Source organism: Perognathus longimembris, chromosome 12, assembly GCF_023159225.1.
Source record: "Perognathus longimembris pacificus isolate PPM17 chromosome 12, ASM2315922v1, whole genome shotgun sequence".
Lineage (NCBI taxonomy): Eukaryota > Metazoa > Chordata > Mammalia > Rodentia > Heteromyidae > Perognathus > Perognathus longimembris.
In genome coordinates, this window is record NC_063172.1 from 20,828,867 (window position 1) to 20,855,658 (window position 26,792).

At 34.4% G+C, this 26,792-nt stretch overlaps 1 protein-coding gene across 3 annotated transcripts in view; it reads left to right on the forward strand.

Moving 5' to 3' along the window:
- Nucleotides 1-26,792, forward strand: part of Csmd3 (CUB and Sushi multiple domains 3) — an 860,328-nt gene that overhangs the window by 828,905 nt on the left and 4,631 nt on the right. For all 3 annotated transcript variants that reach the window (XM_048358905.1, XM_048358906.1, XM_048358908.1), the window contains 10 exons: nt 6,934-7,113; nt 8,681-8,854; nt 9,585-9,758; nt 10,419-10,492; nt 14,923-15,034; nt 17,736-17,915; nt 20,326-20,391; nt 20,911-21,069; nt 22,696-22,808; nt 25,087-25,174. In XM_048358905.1, coding sequence (XP_048214862.1) covers nt 6,934-7,113; nt 8,681-8,854; nt 9,585-9,758; nt 10,419-10,492; nt 14,923-15,034; nt 17,736-17,915; nt 20,326-20,391; nt 20,911-21,069; nt 22,696-22,808; nt 25,087-25,174 — 1,320 coding nt within the window. The remainder of the gene's footprint in view (nt 1-6,933; nt 7,114-8,680; nt 8,855-9,584; nt 9,759-10,418; nt 10,493-14,922; nt 15,035-17,735; nt 17,916-20,325; nt 20,392-20,910; nt 21,070-22,695; nt 22,809-25,086; nt 25,175-26,792) is intronic.

Here is a 26,792-nt window from a genome sequence, read left to right on the forward strand (position 1 = left end):
TGCTAGACCATATATATGAATTTTAAATGAATCTAATAATACATGAAAAGTTATATGACTAAGCTGAATTTTCTAACCAAGACTGAGGGAAATTTTGTGAAAACCCATATGCCTACTTGTAAAATATATTTTTGCACAATAAAAATTCCAGGATAATATTATAATTACCTCTTTACATATCATTGTTGATTGATCTACTGTATAAAGAAAGCACAATATAAGTCAATAATGAATCTGCAAGTGGTGAAAGAGGTGCTATTTTCTAATGTGATGAGTCAAAGGAAATGAACTAGGCTAATGTGTATAATTATTGGCAGAGGAAGTTTGCTACAATTAGGACAATATCAGCGAAAGACAAAATAAATAAGATGGATGATATAATAGATCATTCAATACAGAATGAACTTCATATGAAAGAATCAGTAATGGCTCCTGTGGATATTAATAAGGCCTATTAAGCAGTTGAACTATCACTTTGCATTTCTGTGCTGAAAACAAAATATAAAACTCTGAATTGTCTTTTTAAAAAAAGTTTTCTTTCTTAGTGAAAGTTTTTGTAATTGTACTTGTTTTCTCCTCTAATTATCTTTTTGCAATGGATATCTCCTACATTATGAAAATCAAACCAATGATCCAAACTTAGTACATTATTTTAGCATTTAATAAATGCAAAATAATAATAAATACATATAAATACAGTAAATAAGTAAAATAATAAATAATACAAGTGTTTTATCCAGTCAGATAAAAGAAAACAAACATTTAAGCTATGTGCTGGTAGCTCATGCCTATAATCTTAGCTACTCAGCTGGTTGAGATCTGAGAATTGCAATTTAAAGCCAGAGTTGGAAAGAAAGTACATGAAACGTTTGTCTCTAATAAACTCTCAGAAGAAGCCAGAAGTGGTGCTGGCTCAAGTGGTAGAGCACTAGCCTTGAGCACAAAGAGGCTCAGAGTCAGCATCCAGGCCCCAATTTCAAGCCCCAGGACTAACAAAGAGGAAAAAAAAAGTCTATAGAGAACTGTGGCTATAAGATTGGTGTTTTTTTTCTTATGAATTTACCAAGTATTAAAAGAAAAATTCATAAAACCCATCATCATTGGACTCTTTCAAGACATGGAAATTAAGAGTCCTTTATTCTGTAATATGTTACTGGCTAGTGATATACTTTTGAAATCCCCAGCATGATTATCCTTTGAAAATTTCAACCTCAGTGATCTTCAAATATACCTTTAGTTTGCTTAGTTGCTAAACATACACATGCACGCTTCTTTGTTACACAGCAATGATTTTTCTTAAAAAAACACACACACCAATACTCCATTATATGTTGTAGTAGCTGTAATATGCCTTATCCATTTGCATGATTACAGAATATTTTGCAATACATATTATTGAATACTAGTAGAAAGTATGATTGTCTGTATCCAGTGATGAAAAAGATGCTACTTTGCTTAACCAGCTTTAGATTATAGAAGAGCTGAGGAATTACCCTTTTGCATGCATTTCTATGGAAGTGCATATCACTAAAGAAACCTTTTTATCCTCACCCTTCATTCCTTCTTTCTGCCACTACAGTTATGTCCTTCCTTAAACCAAATGTCAATGCTTAGCATGAAGTTTCCTCATGATCACAATTTTACTGCTCAGTGGGTAAATTTTTGCATTACATGATCAAGATTATGTATTGAAAAATCATACACACTTTAACTGCTAAATTATAAATGACAAGTAATACCTGTGAACTTCGGCCAACCTAGGAGAAAATGCTCTGCACCATAATAATGAACAGCTCAAAATAATACCTGATGTTTAAATCCAGGGAAATTATTTTTCTCTGATGTTCAAATTAAGAGACAAGAACTCAAAATTAAGCAGAAGTAAATACTAAAATTAATTTTTGTTAACTGAGAAAATACTTTCCTTTCTGAATATTAGGTAGTTTTTCTTATCTTTCCAATTGTACATGATAAGGCCTACTGTGATACTCAGAGCCTCTGGTATAAACCCTGCACCTGGAGTTTGGAGAAGGAGTCCCAACCTGTGCCAGGACTGGGCATTCAGATGTATAGCATCAGGTGTTTTTCACGTCTACAAGAAAACATGTGCTCAAAGATTTTGTTTAATAGGTTTTCTATTTACCTGCTAGAATGTCTGCTTCCAAAATAACCAATGTCCAATTAGCTGCATCTGCCATGTTTGGGGACAAGAAGAGGCCAATAAAAAAATGAAATGATAAAGTTTAATAATAAAGAAATCAAGTGCTTTTTTGTTCAAGAAAGCCAACATGGAAATAGCCATTACTGAATCTTTGTCACAAACCTGAGAATTTTGAAAATTATTTTTCTTATAGGGGATATTTCTGGATATTCTGCTAATCTCACCCTGGAGAGCACTGGGAGATATACAATGGTGATGCTGAATAAAGTTAAAAAAAGATTTTAAATCTCCTCAGAGAAATAATGAGAGAGAGACAGGGAGAGAGTAACAGAGAGAGAGAGAGAGAGAGAGAGAGAGAGAGAGCGAGCGAGAGAGAGCACTGATCCTCATGGTGATAATTCTAATTCTAAACCAAAGCCAACTTTAGTATCCAGTAGGCATTTGGCAATCTCCGCAGTTATCAAAGCCCAGGAATGGGCATGAGATTAGAATTCTGTATGTATGACCTTATGTATGAAACTGTAACCCCTCTGTACATCACTTTGATAATAAATAATTATTTAAAAAAAGAATTCTGTATGTAAATGCTGATATAACCACAAGCAGTCAAAATTAACATGCTTGAGAAACTATTCTTCTTCAGATCTAAAAAAGAAACCAACTTTTAAATTGGGTGATGATACAAATTCAAAAACATTATGAGAATGGTTTGGCTATTCATCTGTAAGTTCATTCTATATCAGTAGAACTCTGCTCCAGGCTTGAAATCAGAAGCCTGGGAAAGCTGGTGTGGAATGGATGTTCCGATAGAATTTTTGATATCTGTGTTGTCTGAAACTGAAAAAAATAAAAACAGTAGACTAATTAGAACATTAGTCCATAAGGATTTAGTCACATAAATTAGAATATGTATGTATATACTCGTACCAGGGGATATAATGACATTAAAAGTAAGTTATACAGGTATATGTGTACTAGCATACAAAGAAGTCCATCTGGTATTAAATTAAATATTAATTTTCTCAAAAACAATTACAGGAAATTTTATCTCATTTTATTTAAATATGTATGTGTGCATGTATACCTATATGTGTGTTTATATACATATGTATAATAGAAAGTGATTTTTTTCCAAGTGGCAAAAACCTATAGAAATTACCACAATTATATTTCACTATTACAAAGGAGTTTATCAACTCAGATTTGTGATAAATTCTACCAAATGGTCATCCATTACATAATGGGGTGATGAGATTCCTCTAAAACAATTCATGTTTGTTCTTCAAGAATCTCAGCTGACAGTTTAATCATTCTTCACATACACAGTCATTTATTCTTTAAGCAAATATTTGATCTCTCATGATGACTCAGGCAGTGAACTTATCCTGTATGGAGGATAGCATAGATATGAGAAAATATCAATTCACAGAATTTATTACTGTGCAAGCATGTGTGTGCCTGTTTGTGATAAATATTTACAACTCTCAGTGATCTTATAAGATATGCGTGTTGTAATCAGCAGAACACTGTTGTATGTGTCTTGATGTTTCCAAAATTTAAGATGAATCCTTAAAGTAAATGTATTCTGAACTTTTGATTGAAAAGACTGAAAGCCTTATTTTGTTGTTAAAAACAACCTGGTGATGAATTAATTCACTTGCCAAACAGGTGCTATTTACAAAGGCTGTTGCTATTAGAAACTGCCTCTTTGGCCTTTGCTTTATTAGGAAGTCACCAGACAAACCTTTCTAAGTTTTTATTTTTATTCATGATGCTGCCACAATATGTGCAGCTCTTTTTTAGTGCCTGGATAAAATAAGCCCTCTGTCTTTGTGTGGATACATCTCAGCTCTTGGTGTTTTATCAAGCAGTTGGCTTCTCCTTTTTGACAAGATAATAAGCATTATGTAAAAACACTATCCAGAAAATAATAATTTGGAGATACTGTTGTCAATTTCTTCTTCCTGATTAGGAATCTGATTGTATAAGATAAAATAATTTAAAATGAAATTAAATTCAAATAAGAAGAAAATCTGTGCTTATTTTTATATGGCTGTACATTTTGAAACCAAAAAAATGGTATCTTAGAGTTGAGCAGGAATATTTAATTTCCTCTCCAATGCATTTGTATCATTTAAGAAAGCTGTTCTTCACTGATAATCACAGGAAGGAGATTCTTCTCATATATATACTTCTAAGGTCAGATTAGATTCAATAAATTTGACTTGCACAAATCATCTTGAGAGCTCAGGAATTACAAAGTGAGATGTCCTTGATATTATTGTTATTATTATTATTATTATTATTTTGTTCAAGGCTAGCAATCTGCCACTTGAGCCACAGCACCACTTCTGGCTGTTTTCTATATACGTGGTGCTGGGAATCAAACCCAGGGCTTCATGTAAGCACTCTTGCTAGTAGGCCACTTCAGTCAAGCACTCTTGCCACTAGGCCATATTCCCAGCCCGATACTATTCTTTAAATACCATTGATCATACAAACACAATTTCTTAGGCTAAACAGATTTAAATGATATGAGAATAATATTGACATATATAAATTTGAGTGGAAAATTACTAAATATAACTTAATTGTCTTGCATTGAAGTCTTCAGTTTCTTAATCCATCTTAGCCTATTACCTTGAAAGTCCAAACTACTTGGAAAATGAGTTAATCAGTGAGAAGGAAAGAATAGAGAACCATAAATTCTACCCTTTTAAGAGCAAAAGATTCAGCAGAATAAAAGCTAAGTTTACTGTATGATTTTTTTAAACTCTGGAAAATGAATTGTGTACTTCGCATTTTTCTTTTCTCAAGCTACCCCAAAGCTTTTCATCAATTCTTTGACCAAATCATGATTAAATCCTGTGCTTTAAAACAACTATTGTGTGACTTTATTTACAGTCTTTTTTCACTTATCTTTTAATTCTCATTTTTTTTCCTGTGTCACTACTTTTTGCAAGTTTCTATGTGACATCATAATAAGTCATTGTGTTAGTTACATGGACATGAATGTCCATGGGCATAAGACCAGCGCAATTGCTAAGAATATTTTGCTTCAAATTATCCTGTGCGTAGAGCTAATAATCTTTCATGAACATCACAAATACCTCATAACTTTATTTTTTTTTTTCTTTTGCCAGTCCTGGGGCTTGAACTCAGGGTCTGAGCACTGTCCCTGGCTTCTTTTTGCTCAAGGCTAGTACTCTACCACTCGAACCACAGTGCTATATATGTGGTGCTAAGGAATCAAACCCAGGGCTTCATGTATATGAGGCGAGCACTTTGCAACTAGGCCATATTTCTAGCCCTCATAACTTTATTTTTAAATAAATATTTGTGATTAGATTCCAAGGCTTTGTTTGTGAAAACTCTGACTCCCAGTATTCTAGCACTGCCTTCTAGGATTTCTGCTCCCACAGCCTAGTGCCTCTGACCCTAACTGACCTCTTCCTCTCTGCTCCTGCCTGCTACCACTATTACCCTTTACATGGTCGATTGTATTATCACCAAAGTTTCTGGCATTGCCATGGAATTGGGCACAAGTGTGAAGTGTTGAGAAGAATATATTTGTAGAGTTTGGAGGCAGAGAAAAGCATTGATTATTCCCTAGTCTGGTGAATAATGTTATGAAGTATTTGGAAAGTGTTTGGACTGGGAAGGCCTCATCTGAATCCATTCTATAGTGTATTGGGGGGGGGGGGGTGGGCAGTAGAATTCCTTTAGAGCTGTCCTGCTGGGTTGGCAAGTGTTAAAATGGGAAATTGATTTCTCCACCATCAAGCTAACATTTTCACTTTTCACTGAGCTCAGAAATCGGATGCATTTTTGTTGTTTGTGATAAATTTAAATTTTATAGTTTAGTCATTGCTTTATTTTGTAACAAGGTTAGTTTGGGATTTTTATTTTATTCAAAATGGAAGTACCCATCTGAGTAATTCAGTAGAGAAAGTACAGCAAGCAATACAAAAAGACGATTTCTGGAGGAATACAGACTTCAAATATGATAGAAATATGATTGTGTTAAGTGATTTTTCCCACAGGCATATAATGCAGGCTAACACAGTTCATCCAAAGCAGTTGGTTATAGTGGGGCACACACATAATTCTAGTTACTCAGGGGGCAGATGAAGAGTTGATGCCAAACCTAGAAAACATTTGACTCTATTTTAAAAATCAAGTTAAGCATAGTAGTAAAAAACTATATTTCCAACTACTCTGCAGAAAGTGTTGGGAGAACAACAGGAAAATTTTAGCATTTGAAATTATCAGAGGAAAAAAAAACACACTGAAATCAAAAAGGCTGGAGGCTTGGCTCAAATGGTACGTTATAGGCCTGTGTACCAGAAAGGAAGAAGGAAAGGAAGGAAGAAAGGAAGGAAGGGAGGAAGGAAGGAAGGAAGGGAGGGAGGGAGGGAGGGAGGGAGGGAGGGAGGGAGGAAAGAAGGAAGGAAGGAAGGAAGGAAGGAAGGAAGGAAGGAAGGAAGGAAGGAAGGAAGGAAGGAAGGAAGGGATTGCATCATGGTATATGAATATAGTTGCAGAATATCATTAAATGAAGTTTCTAAACCATGTGCATCCACACTGTAACAAGCATACATAATCAAGACCTGCCAGTCTGTGGTTTAAATATGCTTATATTTTATGATTAAAAATGAACATGAAGATCTAATTTTCCCTGCTTATGTGCTAAGTACAACATATGCTTACTACTCCTTTCCACTAAATATGAGTCACATTAACCATCTGCTCTTTTAACTCAATCCTGATAGTCATCAGTTGTGGCGACCCAGGTATCCCAGCCAATGGCCTGAGATATGGAGACCATTATGTGGTTGGACAGAATGTTTCCTATATGTGCCAGCCGGGCTACACAATGGAATCCAATGGTTCCCGAAGCAGGACTTGTACAACAAATGGCACATGGAGTGGAGTGATGCCAACGTGCAGAGGTACGATCATGATTTCACCAACATATTCCCTTCTTTGACATGTGAATTGAAAGTATATTTATATATTCTTAATGTCTTTCTATGCTACTAAAAACATGGCTATAGTTTCTTTTTTGAAATAAAGTATAACGAGTCTATTGTATTATTCAGGATATTAAAGTGATGCTTTGACAAAAATGTGCATCTCGCTGTGAGTAATAATAATGAATACAACAACAAAATTAAAGATAAAGCACATCTGGTATGTGACTACCATTGTTACACTGAATGGTGAATGGTTGTAAAAGAATGTAACATTAAAGAATCATAGCTTTAATTCACTAAACCATTTTAGTCAAGTCATAAAGAGTGAAAGGACAAGACTTTCTCTAATTTGAGAACAGCCTGAATTATAAAACTTTTTTCATAAAAATAAGAGAGTTCCTATTTCATTAAAAATGCTGCAGAGAATAATCCAATAATTCAACATAGGCATATACTTACTACTCTATGCTTTTATTTATACAATGGGAATATTTTCATGTGTTTTGTGATCAGCTCTTACAATTAGATGCAATTATGTCAGAGGCTCATGATTCATTTTAATAATTGGTATTTCCCATTCATTCATAGTTCTTATGTCTGTGATTCGATAGGTTCATATCTCCTTGCTTTTGATTGTAGCAAAAATAATGATTCAAAAGTGCTTGTGTATATTTTGGGCAGAAGGGAAATCATTAAGTTTCTGAATCAGATCCCTGGTAGTTTTATATACTATTTATAATTATGTATAAGGCAGAGTAAAACAGGGTCACTAGAGTGAAATTTGTAGTGAAATATCTATCATTTAAAACAGGCAATATCAAAGATAATTGAACAGACATTTCATATAATTAAATTTGATTTCAGTGCAATAAAATTCCAAAAAAGCTACATATATTACTATTAATCATAATACTATCACTCCTCATTTTTAGATTTTGAATCTGATAATTCTTTGAAGACAATGTAAAACAATTTCTGTTTAAATTTTCTTTATATATTTTTTTCTTGTAATTAACTTAACATATGAAACCAGTAATTTGTAGAAATGAGTTTAGATCTCATATGCAGACTTAGGATCTGTGTTTTCAAACATGCTATAAAATGATTGCTAAATTTCTTAGCTATAAAGGAAAAGAAATCCTTAGCTATTATATAGAGTCAGACCACCTTTCACCTCAATCTCTCTAAAGGTTGTTGGGAAATAATTTTACATAAAAGCAATAATTTATCAGTTACAGTATGCTCAATGGAAGGTCACCCTCTGTTTGCCTTCCCTTCTGTGTCAGGCAACTTGCTATTTTGTAGTAGAATCTCTGACAAGGAGTGGTCATTATGTTGCCAAAAAAAGTGCATCCTGGTGGGATTAATTCCAGGATGCTTCAGGAATACTGCTAGCAGAATAAAACATGTCACGCGGCCTTGTCCTCTTGAAAGGTTAAATTAGCACATATGCTTCTCTTAATGATATTTATTTATTTATTTATTTATTTTTATACTCAGGAGATCTCAACAGCTGTGTCTAATCACTTTAATGTAATTGCAGCTGTTACCTGCTCAGCTCCTCCCCAGATCTCTAATGGAAGGCTGGAAGGAACAAATTTTGATTGGGGCTTTAGTATCAGCTACATCTGTTCCCCTGGATATGAATTGTCCTTTCCTGCTGTTTTAACCTGTGTAGGAAATGGCACCTGGAGTGGCGAGGTACCACAGTGCTTACGTAAGTGTAATTTCTGTGTTTAAGGTTATGTTCTAAAGTCACAATTGTTACTTCAACTCTTCAAATTTGCTAGTGCAAATATGGAGTTGCTAAAAATCCTCAAAATACCTAATTTCAAATCTAATGAAGCCTGCTGTGTGTTGGTGGTTTGTTCCTGTAATCTTAGAAGCTCAGGAAGCTAAGATCTCAGGGTTAAGGTTCAAAGTCAGTCCAGCTAGGGGGGAAAAAAATCTATGACCCTCTTGTTTCTACTGGAATTTAGGTACATTCCACAATGCCTACCTTTTGTTTTACAAAATGATTCCTCAAAGTAGAGATTGTCTAGAATATCAGTAGTTTGGGGGTGAGTAGGAAGGATAAAGTAATTCAAGTTGTAGATAGGGTCTCAAAGGTTCTACCTGAACCTAGTTTCATACCACAATTTACCTACTTATATCCCTGCATGGCTGGGACCATATATATATGCCACCATGCCAGCTTCCTTATTGAGATGAGACTTCCTAACCTGTTCCCCACACTGTTCCTGAACCATAATCCTCTCAGTCTTTACCTCCTAATTATTCAGTATTTATTTGTGTAGCTATAATCTAAAAAAAATCACTGGGATAGATTATAATGAATAACGTGTCACTTTTGTGCCCTATTTCTGTAATTTGGCCCTACTTTTGCAAACTATTTTTACTCTGCTGAATCTGAGTTCTTTATGATAAGTTTTTGTTTTCACTTCCAGCCAAGTTCTGTGGTGATCCTGGTATACCTTCCCAAGGAAAACGGGAAGGCAAAAGCTTTATCTACCAGTCAGAAGTGTCATTCAGCTGCAATTCTCCTTTCATACTAGTGGGTTCCAGCACCCGAATATGCCAAGCAGATGGCACCTGGAGTGGCTCATCACCTCATTGCATAGGTAACTGTAATTATAGGCTGATGATCTTCATTCTTTGGGATTTATAGGTAGCAGTGCTATTTAATGATTATCTTTATCATGAAACCTATAGTTAAATATTAAGAAATTACTTTGAACATAAAAGCAATTTGAAGGCTCTTTCTCTCTCTCTTTTCTTTCTTTCTCTCTTTCCCTCCCTCCCCTCCATCCCAACCACCCTCTGTCCCTCCCTCTGTCCTTTCCTCCCTTCCTTGCTTGCATGTGTGTGCAAATCTCACGATTTGAATTCAGGGCCTGGGCACTATCCCTGAACTTTGCTCAAGGCTAGAGTTCTACCACTTAAGCTATAGCTCCACTTCCAGCTTTTTGTTGTTGTTGTTGTTTGCAGGGGGTGGATGGTAGTTTATTGGCAGTACGTTTTTCAAGGACTATCCTGCACAGTCTTGTTTTGAACTGTGATCCTCAGATCTTAACCTTCCAAAAGTACCTGAATTTCTTGCTTTTAGACTAGCCAGCTTCTGTCCGTGGAGATATACTATTGTAATTGCAGAATTTATCATTACCCAGCACATTCTCATGATGCCCCAGACACATTTATATCTCTCTCATACATGCTTTCACTGATGGGGATCAAGCTAATGTAAATTTTAAGGAATAACTTTTTTTTGACCTTCACATTAGAACCGACTCGTACCTCCTGTGAAAACCCTGGAGTCCCGCGGCATGGGTCTCAGAACCACACATTCGGATTTCAGGTGGGTATTTCTTTTTGGTTATTTTCCTTGTTTCTGAGACAGCACCTTTGCTGTGTAGAACAAGTTAGCCTCAAATGTGCTTCCTGCCTCAACCTGATCCTTTTGCCATAGACCTACTCCTCTCGATTGTGAATCCCAAGGGCTGTGATTATAGTTGTGTGCAACTATGCCCCAGTTAAGTAGGTGCTTTGTACAGAAACTTGCATTTAGTACAGCATCAACTCAAAATTTCTTTGATTCTTGTGCTGATAATCTTAGGAAACAGAAAATATCGGCAGCTCATATTGTCATTCCTGAGTATCTTGACAAGGCTCTGGTGTAGGTGGAGTGGGGGAGAGTAAAGAAATTAGAAAATGAAAAATATGCTTCCCAAAACAGAAAATATTTGCATGAAAATGCAGGAAAAGAAAAGGGAAACATAATATTGAGCATTTGAAAATGTGTAAGTGGTGCAGTACAAAAAGTCTGGTTGATAGATTAGAGAGTAAATGAGTAAACTCTAAAGGAAGGTTGTGGGTGCCATAAGGAAAAGTAATATAAGTAGAATTCAAGAAGACACTTATGAGTAAAACAGAAATATTTAAGGGTATGATTATTCAACAGTGCTGCTGTTGTACATATTGACATTGATGTGGGGAATTTCCTAAAAATAATCTAACCATAGCCCATTATTTTAAACACATGTTCTTTAGTTGGTCCAGTCATGCGTGACTGCCATTCTTGTTCTCTCCTTTTCCAATTTAGACTTGTATAGAGATTCAGCAAGTTTTCTGTGACAGGAGTCTGAGGGGAGCCAAAGTGCACACTGATTCCAAAAGGAAATAGCCAATTTACACATTACCCAATTGCTTTCTGTTGCACGGCTTCCTAAATTGTGCTATTCTGAGTCAAATTCAGGTTGAATCTGAAAAGCATTCATTTCTAAAAGAAGGGCTCCTCTAAAGTGCCATATTTTTGTTGCTAAAAATAGATTCCACTTATCTACAGTTCAGTCACAGTATGAAAGTTGGTTTGATAATGTTTCCAATTCTTCTGCTTTACCTACCCCTGGTTCAGATTATATAAAAGTGGGAAAACAAGTCTTGGGCTCTATTATAGCTAGGTTTTAAAAAAAGAAAAACAAAAACTTTAGATTCATATCTCCATAAAATTTTATCACTTAAATCTTGAAAAATGGGCAGCTAACTTCTCAGCACGGTTCTCATCATTAAGCAGACAACCTGAAAGGAGATTTGTTGTGATCACATAACATGTTGGTGACAACCTTTCAGCAACATTGGGAGTGTTGAGGTTCCTGTCTCTATAGTAAGTCAGGTTGATTTTCTGAAAAGTAGGACTCCTTCCTCATGCATAATCTTGGGAAATGGTTGGATTCTGAAGTGTCAATCAGTAAACAGATGGAACAAAAACTTTAATTCAGCATTGAGAAGCATAATCATAAAAGTTAGTTTAACTGGGAATACCCATTATTTGAGCTAATATACATATAATAGAAAATTTAACTTTACATAAATATGAGTAGATTCAATTATAAGTGTGTAAAACTATAACTTTATCTGTCTACTAAAATAAAAATAGACTTAGTATATTAAACTGGGAATACCAACTTTGCTATCTATGTGTATATACCCACACATACTAAATAGATGTTAACAAAACCATTATGGAACAAAAAAATTTAGAAGTTAAATAATTGTAGCTAATAATTTAGAGGTGAAAACAAGTGAACGTGATCTCATATGCAAAGATGTTTTACTTAAGAAAAATTCTTGCAAATATCAATCACTGTTTTGAGCTGGCTAAAACCTAAAGGTGTTACCAATAGTGTGCAAGTATGTGTTCATCCTCGCCAGAAAGAATGGACCAGAAGGTGAAATACAGAAATACCAGAATTGAAGACTTACCAGCATTAATAAATCCTTCCTACTGATCCTCTTATATCTTAATCATTTTTAAAAATTATAGTTTAGCTATATAACCAATCAAATGTTTCTCTCACCAGCACCACCTCATAAAGAGAATGACCATCTCGTTCCCACTTCCTAATTTCCAGAAGATGGCTCAGAGCACTGCTCGGGGATAAAGCATTTGCCAAGTGTATGAGGCACTTGATTCCAATCCCAGGGTGTATGTCTGTGGGATTCACAGATGTTCAGAGTTAAGACTATCTCAAATTTTATATTTACTCTGGTTTGATCAGATGCGAAGTGCTCAGTAGTGAGCTAGGAATGAAAATCCTAGCTAAAGAAAACTCAGTCCTGGGAGAGTCAAGAGTAATCTTGGGAATAAATAACTGTTGTAATGATAGATGAAACATGTACATTAATAATTAATAATGGAGTAAGTGCCAAGAACATATACTTCAGTAATTGCTTTATCTCTTTTTAAATTGAGCTCCAAGCAATGAAAGAAACATTGCTTGATTCAAAGTTTGTTTCATAAAGTGGTTAAAGTTAAGGACTATTTTAAATCTAACACTTTAGATATTTATTCCATTTATATTTAACCTTACCAAACTAAACATGGTAATGCCAAGTTTAATGTGATTGTACATGATATAAGTATGTGTGATATAATTATGTATGTTATAATCCTGTATCAAAGTACAATTTTAATTGAAATTATTGTCTAACTGTAGTAAATTGTTAAAAATGTTGTATGATGTTTTAGAGCCTTAAATAGTAGGATATAAATCATAAAAGAGGAAACTCCATGAATATCCACTTATTTCAGTGAGGACCTTTGTTTTATTTTAAATAATTCATCAAAAGTCAACTATTCTTTTTCTTTTGTGTACTGCTCTTGGTGCTTGAACTCAGGGCCCAGGTATTGTCCCTCAGATTTTATGCTCAAGGCTCGGGCTTAGCCACTTTGAGTTACAATTTTGCTTCTGACTTTTTGGTAATTAATTTGAGATAAGAGACCATAGACTTCTTGTCTGGATTGGCTTTTAACCTCAATCCTCAGAACTCAGCTTCTTGAGTATGTAGTGTTACATGTCTGAGACATCATCACCTGAAAAATAAAATTCAAGCATTTTTTAACCTGAAAGAATAGGACTACTTGATTCTTCATCTTCAGAACAGGAAGACAGAACATTGAATCTGAGTGATAAATTATAAAATACAGAGTTTGTTAGAAAAATGTGAAATATCATATCCTAAATAGCATTTATCTTGTATTTACCCCTAAATATCTAAAATATTGTGTGATTTCTCCTTGCAATATATTTTGGGATAGTTAACATTTCCCCCTGGCTCACCACAAGTTCATCTAAAATGAAAGTGTCAGCCCCTTAATTAGGACTAATCCTCTCATTCTTTCAATTGACAGACTGCTATTTCAGACTTCAGAACTATTCCTTACTTATGTCTCCAAATTCACCATTATAAACGGAATTCATTTGAAAATTGTGTGTGCTCCCAGGATGGATGGATGGATAGATGGATGGATGGATGGATGGATGGATGGATAGACAGATAGATAGATTGATAGATAGAGATAGAGAGAGATCCTATTTCATATGATCATTAAAATAAATCTCCAGATAAATAACAGCATAAATGTTATTTATGGTAGAGAAAGTAAGTCTCAAAAGGTTGTAACTTGTTTATGTAATATCAGATCCAAAATTAAAATCAAGCACATTACTCTGGACTCTGAGTTTATTCAATATATCCCAGGTCTTGCCATTGTACATACCACCTAAACTGTCATGTTTTTGAAACATCCACATCAATTATTCAAACATATTTTCTTCCCAAACAGATAATATATATGATATATATAAAAGTCTATATATGCTCATTAAGTCATTTTTCTTTAACATTTATATCAGTCATTCTCAAGTCCCTGTGATCATTAAAATTATATTGTTTTTATTACATAAAGTTTTTTTTCTTCCTTAAGAATCTCTTTTTCAGTGTGTCTGGAATATGCTCCAGGATTCACATTATAAATTACTAGCTGATGTTGATCTCGTACTTGCCTGGATACCACATTTTGAGGACTGTATTGTTCTATATAGCTATACAAATTCTACATCCTTAGAAACATTGCAAACTCTGTGGCTTTAGTTGTTTGGTTTTGATTCATCACATTCATTAAGATTAAATTCATTGAAATTAAATCATTTTCATTTTATTCTTACCTTGTATTTTCCCATTTTCAAAATTAATTTACCTTTTATATGCTTAATTGACTTTCACTCCCATGGTTATCTTTTTTCAGTGTTTATTTATCTTTGTCTTAATTCTCTATCACACACAGACACACATGCACATAGTATGTTGGCTTTAGTCCTCATGTTTCTTCAAATCCCATGACTAAATTCCAGAATTTCATCTGAAAGTAAGTCACAGGTTTCTCTTATTCTTGATCTGTTTACAAGTGTGTTGCAAATTTGTTTTCCTTTCTTTAATTTGCTGTAGGTAGGAAGTGTTGTACAATTCCACTGTAAAAAGGGACATTTGCTTCAAGGATCTACAACGCGAACTTGTCTTCCTGACCTCACATGGAGTGGAATTCAGCCTGAATGCCTACGTAAGTATAATGTGCAAGAAATGATCCTTATCAGGGGTAGAATTTATATGTATCTTATATTTCCAAAGGTGAGAGTAGATATGTGTGTGTTTGTGTGTATTGCCTTCTGAAAACTTAGGTTAACAATTCTTTATCTCATAAATCTGCCCCAATATGTTAAGAGTCTCTTAGTGTGTAAGGAAAATTGAAAATATCTGCTAAAAATATCATGGATGCTAATTAGAAATTTGGAACTTACTTCAGTGTTCTCAAACTGACATCATTTACTGTACAGATTATAAAAACAAAACCTGACGTGTTTGACTGGCCTTTTAAAATATACAATTTGAAATAAATTTCAGGTGGTAGCTACTTGTATCTTCTTCCCTTCTACTTTCATCTTTTTAATCTGTGTGTGAATTGTGAGTCTCTTGTGGTAAAAAGGACTATGCTAGAGTAGAAATTGTAATTATGAACACATTCAATTTAAGATTTACTTAAGCTCAAATAAGCCTTGCACATTTAGCCTTGCTTTAGATGATTCAAATGATCCAAGACACCCTGGAGGAGGGGCAGTGTACCAAAAGCAGCAGAGCATTGCATCGAGACATCTGTTAACTTCTTTGCATGGCCTTTTATTTAATTAGAGCTCAATTCTTTAGAAGAAAAATTTTCAGGATATTCACTTTACCGTAGATTTAGGAACTACAACTAGGTAATCAAGATTCTTTGATAACCTACATTTAGGATATGATTATTTAAACAAGTTTAATATCTGTTACTGTCTAACATGTGTACAGTATGGAAGATAGAGTGCAGTGGGACTTATCTGTGCTTGCCTTTATTCATAATGCACGAAGATTAAACTAACCAAATTATAAATTAACCACATTAAATATACAACTATTAATGTATGATTTTAAAATGTTAGCTTTTTTGTTCATGGCTTTATGAACCTCTGTTAGGTAAAAATAAACAGTGTTTTTTCAAATAAATTTGTCCACACAGTACTTTGTTTTAGAGACCATCTTGAAGGATAGAGATTAAGATATAATTATTTACAGACATAGATATATCCATCTATAGATATGGCTATATCTACATAGCTTAAAATGCTGCCTGCTCATTAGGAAAATATCCTTGTAGTATTTATTTCTGATTGAGAAAGAATAATTTTGCATTAGACATAAAACCAGATGAATTCGAATATCAGATACCATGGAAACAAAGGAGAGAATTAGAAGTGGATAAAAAATAGAAAAGGAGCCAAATGATTTGATGAATGATAGCCAGACACCACTGCCTCACACCTGTGATCATAGTTACTTAGGGGGCTAAGATCTGAGGATTACAGTTCAAAGCCAGCCCAGGAAAGAAAATCAGAAAGACTCTGATATGTAATAAACTACAAAAAAAAAAAAAAAGCTGGACATGAAACTGTGGCTGAAGTGGTAGCTTGGTGGCCTTAAGCTAAAAGAGCTCAGGGACAGTCCCAGATCTTGATTTCAAGACCCAAGAATAGCGGAAAGAAAGAAAAAATAAAGGAAAGAAAAGAAGAAAGGGAGGAAAGGGGGAAGGTGGGGGGAGGGGAGAGGGAGAGAGAAAGAGAAAGAGGAAGAAAGAAGAAAGAAATAAGGAAAACTTAGATAAATGAATGACACTTTCAGTTTATGAACCCAAATATTGTCTGAAAATGTTATGTTTAAAATTAGTAAATGATACTTCCTAAGTAATAAAGTATTAATAGCAGAGAACAGTATAATGAGGCTGCAGTTACATGATTCTTTGTAGAATATAAATACAAATATTATCAGGAAAATTGTTTTTCACAATTAAAAATATAATTTTTGCACAGTGGTATAATTATATTGACAATATAATGTGCCCATAGTTTCTCTTAGCTTGAGATTTTTAAGTCATTTAAACTTTATACAATAGAAATTACAAAATAATATTTTGTAAAGTAGTCTGGAGAATCTCAGCTTGACAATATTTAAAACAATTTATTGTGAGATAGTATTGTTTGTTTAAATGTGATTATTCATGAGGACTTTCTTGAATAACATTATAGTCAAATCCATGGACATAATTAGCAACTATAAGTTATTTTTATCTTCATTTAATCTGCTAACATCTACCACTGATCTACATATGATAGTTTAGGAAACACTAGGCTATGAAACAGTGTATTGATATGGATTTTTTGGTTCTATAGAATAACTGTTATATTTAAATTATGGCAGAAAATGTATCTACTGGGTATATTTTGGTGAATCTCAAAATAAATTTGGTTTTTATTTCTGGCATAACTAGGCTATAACCTCAAGATTTCACATTTTCTAGGCATACTGTCACTGGAGCAGCTCTGTCAGTCTTTTTTATTTTTTTATTTAAAAATAGATGTCTTTCTTTATGCTCAGGCCATATCAGTTCTCCTATATGGATTTCACTTTGTTGCTGGAAGGACAGGCACTACACAAAAGCCAGTACTTCAAACTGGACTGTAGAGGGCAGGCACATCCCACTGGGCTATAAAATCATTGGGTGGAAATGGAGTCTTGTGACTGTTTAGGCCTGAAGTGGCCTTGAACTGCAATGTTCAGTTCTGTGCCTCCATAGTTGCTATGATTATAAACATCTCATGAAAAAAAAAACATGTCTTTTCTAAGAATTTTAACAGCTACAGAATATTAATATTCTTTTTTTTTTCTTTTTTACATAGCCCACAGCTGTAAGCAGCCAGAAACACCTGCTCATGCTAATGTAGTAGGAATGGACCTTCCTTCTCATGGGTATACTCTAATTTATACCTGCCAGCCTGGCTTTTTCTTAGCAGGTGGAACAGAACATAGAGTGTGTCGATCTGATAATACCTGGACTGGAAAAGTTCCTATTTGTGAAGGTAAATTTTAGATACACAAGGGATTGTACTAACAAACCTTCTTGGATAAGAGAAGAAACTTCAGTTTAACTTATCTTTGAAACAAGCGGAATTTGTCAGCCCACTCCTAAGACAGGGATTGCATTGGTGGTGCAGGATTCAAGAACACAGAAATAGTATCAGATCTTTTTGTATCTTTTTTCATGTTGACCTTTCCTTTGGTCTTTAATCTTCCATCAAGCTCTTTCTCTAAGGAAGATATATTAGCTTCCCCTGGCTGATATAACAAAGTTCCTGAATATTAGACTCTGAACACAACAAGAACATTCTTTCAAAGTTCTGAGGTCCTAAAATCCAGAATCAAGATGTCAACATAACTTTTGAATTCTACAGGTTTTTTCCTTGCCTTAATTTTTCCACTATACTGGTAGCTCCTGGACATCGGAGCTCCCATTGGCTGTGCTTCACTTTGATTCCTAGCTTTATACCTGATTTCTTTTATCTTGTCTTCTCTTCTTACAAGAGTCATTGTATTTAGACCCACATTAATTGAGCATATTTTATTTTACTGTAACTTATATTTTCAAAGATATACTAGTGAAACCATTAGAGTAAGAAAAATTGCTTCAAGAATCTCTGGGGTCATAGATTGCTGTGGCACAATATTGAACAAGTCGTCTCTGTATCTATTAGTCAGAATTATTTTTTATTACATCTATGTGGATTGCCCTGTCTAAGCTACAAGTTGGGCAAGACAATCTACTCTGGAACACCCACAGGAACAAAATTTCTGATGCTAGAAGTAGCAGAGAAAGTTGTCCAGAGTTCTTGATCACACCATCGATAAACATTTCTTCTTTGTTCTTGGAGTATTTACAAATCACAACCACATGTTCTTTCTTATCCATAACATTTCTTTTTTCCAAAATTTTTAGGTGCTGGAAATTCCTACTGTATAGGCAAATCTTATATATGTCCCTTCTAACTAAAATTTAATTATGGCAACAAAATTTTATTCAAAGATTTTACAACTGTAATTTTAACGTAGCAGTGAAACATTTTCAATAGATACTTGTTGAATCAATATTGCATTTCCTCCAAGTAATAGTTATATGTTATCTATTTTAGTCCTCTACATTTCCTCTCTCTGTCTCTGTCTCTCTTTCTCTCTCTCAGCATGAATTCAGGGAACCATGCACTTTTTAGCCTTTTTTCTTTTAGATAACGCTCTACTAATTGTGCCATACCTCCAATACTAATATTCTAGGGAGAGGGGCTGTTTAATTGGAGATTGAGAATCTTTGCCTTTTCTTTGGGGCTAGCTTTGAACAACAATCTTCTATCACAGCCTCCTATGTTGCCAGGATTGCAGGCTTGAGCCACTGGCACTTGGGTCATTCTTCATTTTTATTTATAAAATTCTTTCTTCTATTTAAGGTTTTTCTAAAGATTCATATGTAGCCATTTGCTCTTTTCCTCTTTCAAACTCTTCTAGGAAATCTCACTCATATGATAATTTTGCTTATTTTAATTACTTACAAATGAATACTTCCAGCTCATCTGTCTACTTTTAACTCCAAGCTATGTGTCCAAATGCTTAATTAACATCTTGACTGGAATTCCTCAAAGACCTTAGTACTCAATAGTATCTATGTGCTTTCTTTAGGAATTCCTTGTCTCCGTGGTACAGTCTGTTCTCATATAGTTGTACATAATAAAAATCTAGTACTTACCTGACCTAAACTTCCTATAATTTTCATAGCCTTCTATTTTCTCTTTTCATATCTGTAATGTGATTGTAAAACTCAGTGTCATCTCTACTGAGATTACTGCAGCCAGTTCTTCTCTGGCTATATCAGTATTTCATTCAGATATTCTTCACTTATCAGAAAAATAATTCCTCACTGAAATCACTTCCAATTAATTCTTTTGAAAGACATTATTATATTTTTTAGTTTAGCTTCCACAACTTTCCATTCCATTCCTGATTTTCATGTGATATGCCATGTTTGGGCGTGGCTTAAAAGATTTTATCTTTGAGACTTCATTTAATGCGCCATCCAGGTATTTTAACAAAGTTGATGCATCTCAAGTTTACCAAAACAGATTCACCTATTGTTAACAGTGAAATACCTTCAGCATCTGTGTTGGAAGCAACTGGTTGCATCTAGCTTTTGCCTGTATGGTAAAGTGTCTCATGTTGATAACATTAAAATAATCTACCTCTTTCTTCTGGACTAGGTTGGCATAAATATCAAAGTCTTTATACAATAATACTTCTGAGCAGAAGACTGAGATAACATAACAAACAGGACATTTTGTAGAAAATTATATATCTCAGAGAATGAAATTTACAGTGTGTCAACACTGCAAATGTGTGTCTCTTTGTGTAATTTCATTCACATTTGTAAACACCCATTTCTTTTTGTAGCTGGTTCCAAAATCTTGGTAAAAGATCCTAGACCTGCATTAGGAACACCCAGCCCAAAGCTAAGTGGTAAGTAAATGAATTTGTCATTTCTCTAAGTCATGATTTCTAAAACAGGTCTACTATTTTCTTTACAAAGTGAAGTTATTTGAAAATATATATATATTCCATATTGATAAAATTATGCATTTGACTGAACAATGTACAAAGCATAGTTAATCATTGGAGCTCATATCATACTATGAGGAATTAAAGTTAATGGAAAAATGAATACTTTAAAAAATCCCTCTGTGTTTGGAAATGCATACACAATCTCATTTAGTCTGCCAACATGTCAATCAGTGGGAAATTTGGGGATTAGACAAGTAATTTATGCAGCAGAATAAGGAATTTCTTATTGATGATGTGAGAAAATACTATTTGATTTATTCTAAATAACCTTTTATCTGTACAATTTATTTAATTTAGACACATTTTCATCATTGTATATTGCTCAGTAAGCTAAATATTCTTGATGTTAATATTTGATACTTGAATTTGTAGGAAGTCATGAAATTAAAAAGTGTGGTTTATGCATCTTACTCATAGTTCCTGATGATGTGTTCGCCCAAAATTACATATGGAAAGGTTCATACAACTTCAAAGGCAGGAAACAACCCATGACCTTGACCGTGACCAGTTTCAATGCTTCCACTGGGAGAGTTAACGCAACACTGAGCAATAGTAACATGGAACTGCTACTGTCAGGTAGAGATACAAAAATAGTACTTTGGGGCTTATGTTTGTGATGACTTCATCATTTTTATTAGTAAGTTTTATACTATGAAATAGTTGTTCTATTTGATTTTAAAACATTTATAATTCATTCAGGAACATGACTGTCTGGTTTGGGTATTGATGAATTGATTGTACTCTAGCACTCCTCCCAAAAATTCTGAAGACATTTTGTTTGTTCTGTTTGGGGTTTTCCTGCTGTGCTGGGGATCCAACCTTTTACATGATAAGTAAGTCTTAACCAGCTGAACTAAATCCTTAGTTTAAAACTCTGAAAGTTGGAAGTTAAAAATTTGCAAGAGGATTTTTACAGGTTAATGTCATTTAATTTAATATTTAATTCCCTGTTTCCTTGATGTTTTAACTCAAACTGATCTATATTTACATGATATGGAACACTTCAAAAATAGATTCATACAAATAAAAATACACAAAATTAATATTACATTTTTCTCACTATATCAATAGAAAATTGTGTCATTTTGCCACCCAATTACTTTCAATCCACTTATAACCTGTCCTTGATGATTACAATTTAACTTAGATCAAGACTTTTGTCTCATTGTTTTTATATTCTTTTGAAGCCCTATTTATAAGTTACTAGTAGGTAATCACAAAAATTTTATTTTATTTATTTTTTTTTATTTATTTTGCCAGTCCTGGGCCTTGAACTCAGGGCCTGAGCACTGTCCCTGGCTTCCTTTTGCTGAAGGGTAGCACTCTACCACTTGAGCTACAGTGCCACTTTTGGCCATTTTCTATATATGTGGTACTGGGGAATCAAACCCAGGGCTTCAGGTATATGAGGCAAGCTCTCTTGCCGCTAGGCCATATGCCCAGCCCAACAAGATTTTAATTCTTAAGCTTTTTAAATTTTTTACTACTTAATCAAGTCAATTGTGAAATTTTGTGTTGCAGCTTTCTTGCCTACCCTTCCCTTAAATCGGTGTATATTCTGTTTATTCCCATGCTTAGAATATTCAGTATTGAAAAAAACTATTTGTGTATGTATTTTTTCTTCACTTTATAGATTACTTGTATTTCTCTTTTTGGACTAAAATTCTTACTTACTTTACAAAAACAATTCAAATATTCATTTTCTGAGCATTTCCCAATGGCTCAGTGTTTATGATTTCTCTTGCATCAATCTTTTGTTTACTTATGTGTTTAAAAATACTTTCAAATTGTTAAAGTTCCTAAGCCTAGGAACAATAAGTATTTATTTTGTGACTCCAGCAACACCTGGGACAATTTCACGCAGTGATAGCTCCTAATTGATAGTTAGAAAAGATCATCAATTTAAACTGGACATAGACACTTCTAATTTTAAATCTGATTTGAGGGTCAAATCAGGTTGTTTGTGGATATCAAGGAATGATATTACCAATGGTATTTCAATTCCCCAGATATGATTTCAGCCGAGGTTCCTACTGAAAAATCAATGTACAGTACAGGGTTTAAGGAAAGTATTAATTGTTTGTAATGGACATCATTTTATTTCTTTTCCTATCACAGTTCTTCCATGAAAATATTTAAGAACTTAGAGGTAATAAGATTAAGACTATTTGCAAAATTAAGTAAATGTCCTTGCATTTACAGGAATATATAAAAGTCAAGAAGCTCGTCTAATGTTGCACATATATCTTATTAAAGTACCACCTCATGCTTCTGTGAAGAAACTGAAAGAGGAGAATTGGGCCATGGATGGCTTTGTAAGTACATGTCTTTAAAAGTTTGCTGCTAGTTTTAATAACGAATTTTCAGCTTGCTCAGGAAAAGGGAGTTTTCTAAGTTTGGCTAATTTTGTACACACTCTTACAAATGCCTACCCACAAAGTAGTATCTATATATACTGTTCCAAAATATCAAGGCAAATGTGACTCTATTTTTATGTAGTATTTTTATAATATATTCGGTGTAGTATTTTCATTGTTTTTTATCAAGGAAAAAATTAGTAAAATATATATTTGGACCTGGAGAGTAATGAACATGCCTGTTATCCCAGCATTCAGGGTGCTGAGGAACAAGATCATGTGTTTGACAACAGCATGGCCTAAATGGAAAACTCAAAAACAGAAAAACAACAAAAAACAAAACCTCTGTCTCTAAAAATAAACAAGAACCCCAAAACCCAAAAGATGAATTCATCAATCTTTAAAGCACATAAACCATTTTTATAAAATCAGTCAGAAAACTTAGTATGTCTATTTAACCAACATGGGAGCTCCATATTTTCTAAAATGCCTTGTGAGGAAAGGGATCCCCCTTGCAGCTTGCTGTGGAGACATGGTTGCTGAAGATTCCCTGTTGATTCTGCCACATATTTAATCATATATTGGAATGGAAAGTCCAAAGTGAATTTGGGCAGTGATAAGTTCACATTAACAAACTGGGCAGGAGAATAAGCGCTTGCACTCAGAACATGTTCTCAAGGAATGCCAAGCATTCCTTTCCAAGGAGGACTGGAGAAAGACCGAAAGCTTTCTCTCCTGTTCTATGTGGATGTTCTTCATCTTTATAATCAAGACAAAAATGTCTCAGGGTCAAGTGTAAGTATTTGGTTCTTTCTCAATGTTGGGTGAGCTGTGTGAGCTCTGCTTGTAGTTGTGTGCTATGAAGTTTATGCCAGCTTCTCACCTTATTCTGAGGTGGAAACTGGAAAGGCCGCAGAAAACAAACTGTGTTCTCTTCTGAGAAATCAAAAGCTCTCAACGGGACAAAAGGTGCTGAAATAGGGCTGGGGATATAGCCTAGTGGCAAGAGTGCCTGCCTCGGATACACGAGGCCCTAGGTTCGATTCCCCAGCACCACATATATAGAAAAACGGCCAGAAGCGGCGCTGTGGCTCAAGTGGCAGAGTGCTAGCCTTGAGCGGGAAGAAGCCAGGGACAGTGCTCAGGCCCTGAGTCCAAGGCCCAGGACTGGCCAAAAAAAAAAAAAAAAGGTGCTGAAATAAACTCAAAAGTTCTGAAATGAATTTAAATACAGTGGCAGATAGTATTCATTTGGAACAGAGATTTTCTATGTAGCTGGAATGACCTTAGATTCACAATCCTCCCATGTCAGTCTCCTGAGTTCTGGAATTACTGGCATGTATTATCTACCATGTTGGTCTGACATATGCCATTGATTAACAGTTTATTTTAGGCTTAATTCATGTATTCTAAAATGAAATGTAAAATGGACTCGGGTTTGGTTTTAAAGAGTGTCCTCAGATAAGTTTAGACAGCAGCACAACTGGATTTAGAAACAATATCATTCCAAAGATAAACCCCACAGCATTTACCTATTTATCTCACCTCCAACTCTGATTCTTGCTGTGCCCTGGACAACTACTGGTCCAGAGGCTTCGTCTCTAGAGTTCCATGTTCTGGACTTCGCTGGGTAACATCGTCTAATATATGGTATTCTGTGACTGGCTGATTTCTCTGAGTATAATGGAACACACAAGTGATTCTGTAGGCTTACAGGTATAGGCTAAAAAGTGACACATTATTCCTCCAAGTCACATAAAAGTGGCTAACTCAGTTTTGAGAACTACTAAATTCATTGAAATCATAAGGACACCCTTCCCATGAAGGTGTGGGGATGTGGAAGGATTGTACCTACACAGGAAAAGGCAATCTAACCTACAAAAAACAGCATTATACTCTAATTTTTAAGTGACCAGTAAAATGAGGACTCTGTTTCATGTGACTGCCTTTTGTTGGTTGGATAATAGGTTCCTAACCATTGAAAGATCTATGTATCTATGTCATTGTATCAATTACCAGGCCCATTTTAATAGTATCATATTTATTCAAAGTTGTAAATTAAATTTTGCTTTGTTTGATGCAAAGTGTATGGCATGTGCTGTTTACTGAGGAGAAAGACATAGAAGATAAGAATAGCATGTCATATTCATTTCAGAATAAAACTCAGCATTTATTCAGGCTAAGAAATATGGCCATAGCTGGTCTTCATAGTTATAAGACTTTCAAATATTTTTAGGTTTCTGCTGAGCCAGATGGAGCTACTTATGTATTTCAAGGATTTATTCAAGGCAAAGATTATGGACAATTTGGACTACAAAGACTGGGTAATGCATTTACTTTGATTTTTGTGTGGGCTCTTCATTACTGCAGATGTTATAAGGAAAGACAGTAGATTCTGTACATTGAGCACACTTACTATATTTTGATTTGTTCTTGGTAAGAACTATGTACTGAGGCATTGGATAGTTTTGTAAATAATCACTTCCTTCCAGACATCATTTTCTATGTGACAACTCTATGCAATGTTTAGCTTTTCATCAAATTTCTAATATACATGACAAGCTGTCTTGCCCTTAAGCAAGGGAGAAGAAAAAGTGATGTAGAAGAAAAAAGGAAATATTAAATTGTAAATTATTTGATGTTATCTTCTGAGAACTACACTACTATTTCTCAGTTTGAATATTGTTACAAGTTTCTTACTACCCTGGAAATGTAGCGCATTTCGAGAAACCTATAGACTACACAGAAGAAAGATAGCTTTGATTAATGGGCCCCTTTGGGGGTTTTGTGCTTTGCAAGTATGTAAATTTTCTGTGATGGGAGACACAAGCTTTTTCCTTTCTCATTTCCAAGTCTTCTACCATGTGAGTGAACATTTAATAACCTTTCTCAAAGATATCAGAAAATACAGCTTTTAGGAAATTCTATTACTGAGATATATTGTCTCCCATTATTAAACTGTGACGTGGTTACAGATATAATAAATCCAGGCTATAAAACCTACTAACATACATTTATCTTGCTAAACCATTACTTTTAAGATGTATGTGAATATACTGAGTCAATGGAAAAAGAAGGTTTAGAAGAATGCCCTATTCTTTTTTCAAAGACAAATATTCTATTCAGACACAGTTGTATCTAAGTTGCATGTGACTTAGTCAGAAAGAGAAATTAGCTCTCTGTAAACAAACAAGAATAATATCTTTTAATATGATGTGCTGCTTAAATACATGTGTCTTTTTTAAGCAGAAGAAAACACTCATTAAAGTGGTAGCTAAACACAGCTCTGCCATTGGATACCAGGAATTTACAAAAATTTCTCAAAAGTCTAAAGGTCTAAAATAGAGTCTATAAAATAGGATCTAATACTTTCTGAATAAGACCTGTTAGGTATTCCCTCTTCCCATCACTCTGACAGTATATTAGCAAACCCACTTCCTCTTCCTAAATCAGCTAAGACCATGGCTACTCAGCCTTATCCACAGTACATTGAATTGTCTGTTTAACCTCTTTCATTCACAGACTCTAGTTACGTTGACATTAGCTATGAAATATTCCCTCAAGTTTTCTTTTCTGTTCTTCCATTTGCTCTAATTTAAATTTTAAGTATTTTTCTTTTAATCAGAATCGTAACTACCACCTTCTTCTTGTATCTGTGGACTGTGCTCTCCAAACTCTCCTTCCATGACCATTTCTTTAGTTGTCCCTCACAGAATATATTTGGGATATTTAGAATATTTCTGTCTTCCTTCAGTGTAACCGTGGTTTATTATTTCTGCACCTAATTCCAACCCCAAATCAATGTCTGTCACATTCCCAAATAAGACACCTATATTCCCATTTGCAGAATTACAAAACTGTTTCTTCCTTTTACATTAATTGTTCCTCAGAAGCTTCCAAGTGAAACTTATATCCTATCTCCTCTAGAAAACATTCCTAGAT